The sequence below is a fragment of the Aspergillus mulundensis genome, assembly GCF_003369625.1.
Source record: "Aspergillus mulundensis strain DSM 5745 chromosome Unknown scaffold_13, whole genome shotgun sequence".
In the NCBI taxonomy this organism is placed as follows: Eukaryota; Fungi; Ascomycota; class Eurotiomycetes; order Eurotiales; family Aspergillaceae; genus Aspergillus; species Aspergillus mulundensis.
Genome location: NW_020797901.1, coordinates 828,984 through 839,736, shown reverse-complemented (window position 1 = coordinate 839,736; position 10,753 = coordinate 828,984). Strand labels below are relative to the sequence as shown.

The window sequence follows — 10,753 nt, the reverse complement described above, 5'->3', positions numbered from 1 at the left end:
CCCCTCGCCCCCAGCCCCCGGGATAAAAGCCATCTACCCGGACTCCCCAACATACACCTGGTACCGCGAGCCCACGCCGTCCGGGCTCCGCGACGCGCACCGCTATATCCTCGAATACATCACCAAGCACGGGCCGTACGATGCCGTGATGGGGTTCTCGCAGGGCTGCTCGCTGATCGCGAGTATGCTGCTGTACCACGCGCACGATAAAGAGCGCGGGAGCCGGAATGGGGAGGGGGTGGTGGATGGGGTGCCCTTCAAAGGCGCGATCTTCATCTGCGGCGGGATCCCGCTCTATGCACTATCCGACATGGGTCTCCCCATCAGTTCGGACGCAGAAGAGATAAACAGAGCGACGGGCGCATTGCTCCAGAATACTGCGACGTCCCTGTCAACGTTTGCGTCAGATATCTCGCTTATACAGCGGGGCGTTGGGCTATGGGACGGGAATGTCTCCTCGAAGAGTTTAATCCACGACCCCGGGACGCGGCCACCGCGGGACGATGTCTATGGCTTGGATTTCACGGCTTTCCCGACCTGGGCGAGGATCGAGATACCGACTGTGCATGTTTATGGGGCGAAGGATCCGCGGTGGCCGGCGGGGGTGCAGTTGGCGGAGTTTTGTGTCGATAGGGTTGAGTTTGATCATGGGGGTGGGCATGATATTCCACGGGGCTCGGTGGTTTCGGAGAGGATTGGGGGGTTGGTTGAGGGGTTGATGAGGAGGATTTAGATGTGTTCAGTTGGGATGGGATGGAGTTACAAGGTTAGGGTTAGAGTTGGTGATGGGTTGGTTGCGGGCGTGTGATGTCATGCCTGACTCTGTAGAGCGTCATCATGACAGGAATAGAAGCACTTTTGTCTCGATCTAATTGCGATCGAGTGAGCACATTTTATAAATTACTTCGTGCCCCTGCTGAAGACTGGGAAGTCTAATTCAGCCAGCTTGTCGATCATTGATTTATATCCCATACCACCAAAATGCCACAGAACCCGAAGAACTATACCGACCCCGAACTCCGAGAGCAAGTCAAAGAGGAAGTCCAGGAGGGCGATAAGGGCGGGAAACCAGGGCAATGGTCTGCGCGAAAGGTCACCTACATTTGCTCCCCCTCCTCGGGAACCGTTAGCTAACGTGTACAGGCCCAAATGACAGCCTCCGAGTACAAAGCGCGCGGGGGCGACTACACAACATCCAAGGACGAGAAGAGGCCAGAGCAAAAGAGCCTCGACAATTGGGGTGATGAGGAGTGGCAAACGAAAGAGGGGTCTGGGACCGCGAAGCAGGATGATGGGACGCGGAAGCGATATCTGCCGAAGAAGGCGTGGGAGAAGCTGAGCGAGAGTGAGAAGGAGGCGACGGAGGAGAAGAAGAAGAAGGGATCGAAGGAGGGGAAGCAATTCGTCGGCAATACGGGCGAGGCGAAGAGGAAGAGGGGGGAGGTCAGTAAGGAGGGGGAGAAGAAGGGTGACGATAAGGGTGCTAAGGGGAAGGGGAAGAAGGGGAGTAAGAAGGGTGAAGAGGGGGTAGATGGAAAGAAGGAAGACAAGAATAGGAAGGATGGTGATGATGAGCAGCAGGAGGATGAGGATATGGAGGAAGAAGATGAGGAATATCAAGAGGAGGGCGATGGAAAGGTAGAAGAAGATGAAGAGGACGAAGAAGCTGAAGGTGATGAAGACAATGGGGACGGGCAGGGCGATGAGGACGAAGATGAAGAAGAAGGAGAGGATGAGCAAGCAGACGGAAAGAAGGAGGCAGAGACGGAGACCCCAGAAGGCGAGCAACCAGAGAAGAAGCGGCAAAAGCAGGACTAATATAGATACTAGCAATGGGTAGATCCCGACGAAATTCACATATACTTCAGCTTGACACGATCAACTCGTATATTGCAGGTAAAGTACACTTCACCACTGTCGTACAAAAGCCTTAGCACAAGCAGCCGCAGTGGCCGCAGCGTACTCCTGCCACAGTTTGTTCTTATGGCTATCGGCGTAGTCGCATACCCCCTTGATAATCCCACACGGGATGGCATCCCACACCCCAGCGCCCTCCATTTCAAAGGCAATAACGTTCGTGTCCTTGCTGATCGCATCCCGATGAATGGCAGACTTGACCACACTATCACCGGAAGCAAAGAGCCCAATATGTGTCTTGGGCTTATTCTGCTTGTTTCGCCTGCAACGCTGGACGAGCCGCGCACTGTCGCAGCCGAGGTCTTCACAGGTGGCCTCTCGAGAATTGCTGCAAAGCGAACCGGTATTCCAACTCCATCTGGCGCATAGACTGCAATCCCCCGCGTGCTGATGCTTATGTTGATAGTTCGAAGCATACAATTTGTCCTCGTCCTCGCGTGGATACGGCGTTGGTTCGTCATCTGTCTCAAGGTGGGCAGTGATCTGGGCCTCCAGCCTACTGCGATGCACTTTTGTCTCCAATTTTGCCAGAGCCGATGAAATGCGTGCATTAGGCCGACCGAGTGAATGCTGGACGTCGATCTTCCGCTTGAAGCCGTCTGAGAACTGTCGTCCAAAATCACATTGCACTACCCCATCGCTTATGAGCACGTCCCCAAAAAGGACTTCCTTTCCGTTCTTTTTGAATGGGGCTGCACCGCAGACGCCAACGACAAGGGCGAGCTTCACGTTGGTGAAACTGCTGGCGCAGTACGCAGCTAGAGTGGCTGAGGCAACTTTGCCCATTCGTGGCTGATGAGCAAGAACAACGTTGCGTCCTGCAATGGCACCCAGGATGTAGGAGATCGGGTCAGTTGCGTCTCTTCCCCAAAGGCACGGGTCGTCATCCCATACATCTTTGAAAGTGGACAAAACAGCGGTAGCCTCGAGAGGCAGGGCGCAGATTATAGCCACCTCGAATTCGGTCTTTTCTGGGACGTTTGAGGCCGAGCTGAACGATACAATACCAGAAGCTAGTGAAGCATGTCGTGTTAGGGAGGGCTGGGGCATGTTTGGCTGTTCTGGAGAGAATGAACAGGCACCGATAGGAGTCCATTGAACTGCTTGCTCAAGGTCGTTTGTCTCGGAGATTATCTCCAGAGCAGAGAAAGTTGACTTTTGGACATGTTCTAAGCCTCGTCCGTGATGATAGCTCCGATCAAGGTCCTCGGAACCTAGCTTGTTGATGATCTTGCAGACGCCCTCTTCATCAAACTTCTCCCGTCGGAGCCACTTGGCCTCGTCCCATGTCCACTTCGCACCGTGAATAAGATCCTCTTCTAGCGGCCTGACGGCGTTCGAGTAAAAGGCATTAACAAAGGCTTGTTTGTTAAATAAGAGATCGATATTAATATTAGCAAACTGCAGAAAAGCGTTCCAGTCAATGCAAAATCTGACGGCTCGCAGCAGTCCGGACTCGTGGAAACGCATCTGGCATCCACGCAGCAGATGTCTGGCTAATTCAAATTGGCGCCTTCGGAGGGTCGCATATCTTGGTTGCGCGTAGAGTTCGGCAAGGTCATCTCCGGGCTCAACCTCCATGAGAACGATCGCTAGGGCAAGGATGGTCGGGAACGGATGGACGCTGTACTCGCTGCGCTTTCTTGTTGGAGAAGGAGGTCCAGTTTCAAATTTAGTTGAGACCATGAGCCTGTTGAATAACGGATACGGACGCTCGTTCTCCAAGCGACAGAAGAGCGAAATGTCGTCAATTGCGAAGGACTGGAGAATCCAGGGGCCGTCGAGGAGGTGCAGGACAGACCGGGTGAGGATCACTCCCAGGACCCTTTTTGCAGCGTACGTGGGCTTCACAGTGGCCAACAACGTCCCCAGACTTTGTTCGGTGCACTCTCCGTCCAGTCGGGGTCGAGACGGAACTTTGCTTCAACGCAGTGTCCTAGTCGTCCGGTATGTTCGTGCTCATCGAGACAGGGCCAATTGGCGTGGAGAACATCGTACAAAGTGCGCGCGAGGTGTCGGATGCTGGTCTCCCCGCAGAACGCCGACTTGGTAATGATAAACAATTGATGTTGAGTGACGTTTTCTGGATCGTCCTCGAATGCATCGACCATGCCATCATAGATCTGGTCGACGAACTGATTCCAATCCTTCACGGCTTTCAGCAAATGATCTATGGCCCGACGGTCTGGACTCAAGAAGTCGACTACACGCACTTTGCTCCGCAGTTGGCTCCCTAAGAGCTCATGCGTCATTCCAAGAGTTGGATAAGGGGAATCGGCCCATGTGCATGTGGCGGCGTTTTTCCTGGGCCAGGCCTGGAGGAAAGGGAATCGGAAGCCCCCGGTCTGAGTCTCCTTCTCCATCATCTCATCGTATTTGGCCTTCACCAATTCATCGCGCAGCGCGTTGTTCATAGCCCTGGCAAGGTTCTGGAACGATGCCCTTGGCTTGTTGGACGAGACCGATTGCTTGATGAGCGCATTGTCCTTGAGTTCGGCCACCAGGATTGCCAGAGGACGTTTTAAGCGGCGATAGATGGGCGGACAGTCACGTCGATTTGCTCTTCACTTGTTGCTCGTCTCCTGCGGAGAAAAATAACATTGTTATTAAGTCGGATGGCCATGCCATGCATATATAGCACCGATGAGAGTTTCTGTCAGCCAAAGGTGGAGATCTCTTATTTTGGTGGAGTTCTTATTTATTAACGCCTTTACATGCCGCGTTAGTATAGAAAAGTAAGGTGCTTAATGCCTTACTATTTTAGTAAAGGAATTAGGCTATTAATAAGTTTTTAAAAGCTTAAAATATTTATATAAACCCCTAGGTAGCTTTAGCTTTTAATAAATAGCTTATTTTTTTTATTTTTTTTTATAATATTTAATTAATAGCTTTATTAATTAATATAATATATAAAGGGCCTTATAATTATAAGCCTAAATATTAATTTAATAATTTAGCTTATTAAATTTTTACCTTTTTTAAATATTTTAAAGTTATTTATATTTTTAAATATATACCTTAAAGTTATACCAAGCCTTTTTATAATTAATTATTTTTTTTATTAAATTAAAATAAATATTAATTAATTTTTAACTTTTATATTTAACTTAAAAGTTATTATAACCTTTATTAATAATATTATAAGTATAAAAATTTTTTTTAAGTTTAAAAATAACTAGCTAGCTTAATATAATTAAATTTTTTATTTTATTTAAATAATAAAAGTTTAGGAATTTTTTAACCTAAATATTTTTTAAAAAAAAAAAAAAATTTTTTTCCTAAGTTACCTCCTAAAAATATAATTAAAAAAGCTTTTAAAATATATAATAAATACTAGCTTAATATTAAGTATTATTATATTAAAGTTTAAAAAATAAATAAAGTTATTTAAAAAACTATTATTATTTTTATTTAATAACTTATTAAAAATAAACTTATTATAAAAATTTTAATTAAATTAAAATAATAGTTTACTTTAACTAATTTTAAAATTAAATTAAAAGTATTTAATAATTATTTTATGGTTTTAAATACTTTAATTTAATAAAGTAAAATTAATAATTAGCTTTAAAATTATAAAAATACTTATTAAAAAATTAAATACCTTAATTAACCTAAATTAAAAAATAAAATAGTTAATATAACCTTTTTATAAATAATTAGTAAGTATTTAAACTTTTATATAAAATAAAATACTAATTAATTAAATTAAAAAGGTATTAATTTAATTTTTTATTTTTAGTTTATATTTAAATATTAATAATATTTTTTTATAATTAATAGCTTTTTTAAAAACTTTGCTAAAGCAGTGGCCTTTATAACTTTTAATAAAAAGTTAAATATTTTTTTTAAAATAGTACTTATTAATAACAAGCTTTTTTATTTATATAGTTATTTTTAAATAATAAAATAATATTAATACTTTATATAATCACGCAGGAAGCCATGGTATAAACCTAAAAAAAATATAAATAAAAAAATTAATAAAGCTTTTAATAAAAATAATAAATATAATAAAAAACTTTAAAAGGTAAGGGCTAAAAATAAATAAATTTTTAAAAATAAAAAAAAGTTAAAAAAAAAAGCTTAAAAAGCTTTTTTAATTACTTAAGCTATAATAAAAAAAATATTATAATTATATACTTATTATAAGTATTTAAAATAATTTAATATTTTAAAATACCTTTATTTTTAATACTAGTGCCTTTATTTATATTTATAATAATTTTAATTATTTTACCTTTTTTAATTAATTAAAAAAAGGTAATATTTAAGTAAAAAATATAATTATTATTATTTAAGGCATGGGATTAGTACTTTTTTATTTTAAGGCTTTAAATAATAAAATAATACCTTTTATTTTTAGTAAAGTGGCCTTTATATTTAACTTTTATATTAATATTTTAGTAGCTAGGCCTTTTAAAAAGGCTAAATATTTTTAAAATTTTAATACCTTAATTACCAAAAATAGTAAACTAGTATTTTATCTTAAAAATTATTTATTTAGCCTTTAAATAATTAAGTTTAAAAAAAACTTAAAGCCTTAAAAAAAGGCTAATACCTTAACCTAATAAAAGATTAAAACCTTAATTTAAAAAATTTATATTAAAAAAAATTTTAAAGCTTTTTACTAGCGCCTAGGCTATATTAATAATAAGGTATTTTAATATTTATTTATTATAATTAAAAAAGTTTAAATTACTAGTTTTTAACTGCCTTAATAATATAATACTTATAAATATAAATAAGCCCCTTAATAAATATTTAAAAGGCCTAAAAATCCTATTATTATATTATTTAATTAAGTTTACTTTAACCTAATTTTTATAAAAAAAGTAATAAATAAAAAAAGTAAGTAATTTATTTTTATAATAAAAATACTAAGTTTTACTAGGCCTATATTTACTAAAAAACAAGTAAGTATAAAAATATTATTAAGTAATATACTAAGCTTATTTAAACCTAGTTTAATATTATTTTAAAAGTCTTTTTTAATAATTATAAGCCTATACTTAATAATAATATTTTTAACTTTATTATATTATAAGGTATACTTTAAAATTAATTTACTTTTTATACTTTTTTTTAAAATAGTATAGCTAAGCACTCTAGTGGTATATTAATTAAAAAAGTAAAAATAATAATTTTTTATAAAAAAATCCTTTTTAATATATAGCCTTAGGTTATAAAGGCTATAGCTTATATTAGTAATTAAATTTTTATTAAGCCATTAAATTAAAAAATATTATAAAAAATACTTACTAATAAAAAACCCTATATTTTTAGCATTAAAACACTAAATTATTTTACCTAGGTAAAACAAGCCTAAAAAAAAGTTTTTATAAAATAAAACTAAAGGCTTTATTAAAATACTTACTAGGCTATATTACTTTAAATATTTAGTAAATTTAGTTCCCTAAAAAATAGGTTGTTTATGCCTGTAAAAATATTATTTTTAATAAATTTAAATTATATAATTAAAAAAATTCCATTTTTATTATTAATATTAAAATTAAATTACTAAAGCCACCAGCCTAAGTTTTTAATATTCCCTTTTAAAATTATAAAACCAAGGAAATTAACCTAAACCTTAACTTTAGTAAATTTTTTAAATAAAAAAAAATAAAGGTATTTTAAACAAGAATAGGCCACGGGTAGTAAAAATTTTAAAAAAAAAAGGTATTAATAATAGTAATAAATATAAAGTAAAAAATAAGGCTTAAAATACTACTAGTAAAATTAAAAATATTACTAATAAAAAAATAGCCTTTAATTAGCTAAGTAGGTTTTTATACTTGCTAACTTTTAAAATAACTTTTAAACCTTATTATTATAAAAGGCTTATATAAAACTTAGTCTTATAAATAGCTTTAAAGGCCTATTTAAAAAATCCTTAGTAATAAATTTTATACTTTTAAGTATTTTAATATTTTTTTATTAATCTAGCTAGTAAGTAATTACTTAAAAAAAATAAATAAGCATGCCTAGCTTTTTTTTTAGCCCTTAAGCTTAGCGCGCTTAAAAGGTAAAATTTTAATAACTTTAACTTTTTTTTTAAAATATTCAGGCGTAAACTTAAATAATATAATATTAATAATTATATATATAATTTAAACTTAAATAAAGCTTCCTTAAATAATTTAAATAATTTTAATTATATTTAATTTATTTTTTTTACTTTTTATTAAAACCTTGCAAAAAAATACCTTTATTAAAATAATTTTTTTTTTAAGTACTAAAGCAATTTTAAAAATTATTTACTTTATAATAAATTTTTAAAGGCTATAAATCTTAAACTAAAAGCTTTTTATAAAATAAAAATATAAAAAGTAGTAAATAAATAAAAGGCAGGAATAAATAAGCTAATTTTTTTACTATAAGTATTTATTTATAAACTTAATATTAATAGTTATTTTATTAAGGCTAAAGCCTAAATTTATATATATAAAAATTTAAAACTAAAATTTTTAAAAAAATTAAGTAATAATTACTTTAATAAGGGTTTTTAAAGCTCTTATAGTACTTATAACTACTTTTAACCTTAATTTTAATTAAAAAAATATTATTAACATGTTTTTTAATACTACCCTTAAAAAAGTAATATATTTTTACTTTTTAAATAATTATAAGTAATAAAATAAATTACTAAAGGCCCTTAAGGCTATTTATAGCTTTTAAAAGTTTTTATATTTTTAATAACTTAATTTAATTATAATACTATAAAAATTTAAATTTATTATAATTCCTAAAAAAAAGTGCCTTTATATTAATAAGTTTATAATTTTTATTATTTATATAAATAATATTATTATTATAAACCTTTTTACTAAAAAAGGCCAAGCTACTATAACTATATTTAAAAAAAAACTAGTAGCAAAGTATAAGCTTTAGTATTTTAATAAAATAAAATAATTTTTAAAAATTTAAATTATTTAAAATAAAAAAAAGTATAAGGTTTAGTTATATTAAAACTTTTATATTAAAGTAATTATAAACTAATTTTACTTAAACATAATAGTTTAACTTTTAAAAACACCTTTTTTTTAATAAGCTTTATTTAAACTTTAGTACTGCTACACCTTAATAAATTAAAAAAATAAGGTTTAAAGTTAGCTTAATTAAATATATAAGCATGCTTACCTATTTAAATATTTTTTATATTATTAATTAATTATTAAAATATTTAGTTAATTTAATAAATTATTATTAATATATAATAAATTAACTTATTTTTTATTTTTATAATACATGCTTTATAGCCCTTAAATACTCTGGTTTAAATAGCTTTAAAAATAAGCTTATTTTAAAGGTATATAATTTTTATAAGGCCTACTTTAATATAGCCTTTATTAATTAATTTAATTACTTTTTTAATATAGACTATATTTATAAGTTATATAATAATTTAATTAAATAAAAAGCTATAAAATAATATTTAATTATAACTTTAATAATTAAAGTAAAATTACTAGCTTTATTTAAGGCTTTTAAAGTAACTTACTAGTAGTATTAAATTTTTAATTTAATATAATTTAATTTTTAATACTATTTTTTAGTTTAATATAATAATAAATAAATTATTAATATTTTTACTAGCTTTAATATTTAATATTAATTAAAATTTTAATATATTAATATTTATAACTTATAGTTTTAATAAAAAGTTTAATATAAAAATTTTAAATTTAAATAAATTTTTATAAATTAAATAATTATAAATAGCCTTACTAAGCTACTTACTAAATAGTAATATTATAAATTTATTAAAATACTTAGTTTAGTAAATATTTTTAGCCTTATTTTTAGTATTTAGTAGGTATTAAGGGGGTGTATTAACTAAAAATAAAAATTTTTTATTTTAATAAAGTTTTTATTTATTAATACCTTTATATACCACGTTAGTATAAAAAAGTAAAATATTTAATATTTTATTATTTTAATAAAAAAAATTAGGTTATTAATAAGTTTTTAAAGGCTTAAAATATTTATATAAACCCCTAGGTAGCTCTAGCTTTTAATAAATAACTTGCTTTTTTTTATTTTTTTTTATAATATTTAATTAATAGCTTTACTAGTTAGTACGGTATACAAAGGGCCTTATAGTTTCGAATTAAAAAGATTGTGGGTAGTAGCGTTGAGTGGCTTCTATCTTAGACAAATGTTTATCATAAGATTAAAGTTACAATAAACATTCCAATCACAGGGCAAGATGGCCGAGCGGTTTAAGGCGTGGCACTCAAGAGCATACAAATCTTGTCTGGACACATCCAGATTTGCCATATCGAAAGATGCCAGGGTTCGAATCCCTGTCTTGTCATATTTTTATTTTTGCCGCTGGGCCCACCAGCCGTCGTGACCATAATAGGTAATCTCAACCCGGCAATCAAACAAATCGTCGAAAACCCTTGGTCGGAATGCTCCTTTTTCTATATTGCTTGCTTCTGTCCTTCCTCGAGCGAGCTATCCCCTCATCGCATGAAAAGAGATCACAAAGCAGGAATGAGTTTGCCTAAGTATTGTATGTGCCTTCGAAGGCCAGGACAGTCGTCCGCCCCTTCGATGACAGACGACAACAAAATGCAAGAGAACAAGTAAGGCAGGGACTGTCGTTCTGCTCGCGCAGATGGGGAAGCTGAGGAGGCATACCTGGGTATGTAAACTGGGCGTATTTTACGGAAAACTAACTCATATTCTGCATTGATCATGCGAGACAAGAACCGTGATCATTTAGTTTTTGGAGGCCGGAGTCTGCTTATATTTACAAACTCGTAATAGTCAAGACATGGTGTTACTCGGCAGTGTTCGTCAATGGATCGGTAGTACCTTGATTGCGGTT

General features: G+C 33.3%; 3 protein-coding genes across 3 annotated transcripts; 2 read left to right on the top strand and 1 right to left on the bottom strand.

Annotated features, from left to right (window-relative positions):
* Window positions 1-310: 310 nt before the first annotated feature.
* Window positions 311-733, top strand: DSM5745_09858 (uncharacterized protein; the record flags this gene model as incomplete). The annotated part of the gene is made up of 1 exon (XM_026751874.1): window positions 311-733. The coding sequence occupies one exon, from the start codon at window positions 311-313 to the stop codon at window positions 731-733; it is 423 nt and encodes a 140-aa protein (XP_026599606.1).
* A 248-nt stretch (window positions 734-981) lies between these two features.
* DSM5745_09857 (uncharacterized protein) lies at window positions 982-1,818 on the top strand (the record flags this gene model as incomplete). Its single annotated transcript, XM_026751873.1, has 2 exons — window positions 982-1,092; window positions 1,144-1,818. 2 exons carry the CDS (start codon window positions 982-984, stop codon window positions 1,816-1,818), a joined length of 786 nt encoding a protein of 261 aa, XP_026599605.1.
* A 90-nt stretch (window positions 1,819-1,908) lies between these two features.
* On the bottom strand, window positions 1,909-4,331 carry DSM5745_09856 (5'-methylthioadenosine/S-adenosylhomocysteine nucleosidase family protein; the record flags this gene model as incomplete). The annotated part of the gene is made up of 2 exons (XM_026751872.1): window positions 1,909-3,838; window positions 3,916-4,331. The coding sequence occupies 2 exons, from the start codon at window positions 4,329-4,331 to the stop codon at window positions 1,909-1,911; spliced, it is 2,346 nt and encodes a 781-aa protein (XP_026599604.1).
* Window positions 4,332-10,753: the final 6,422 nt, after the last annotated feature.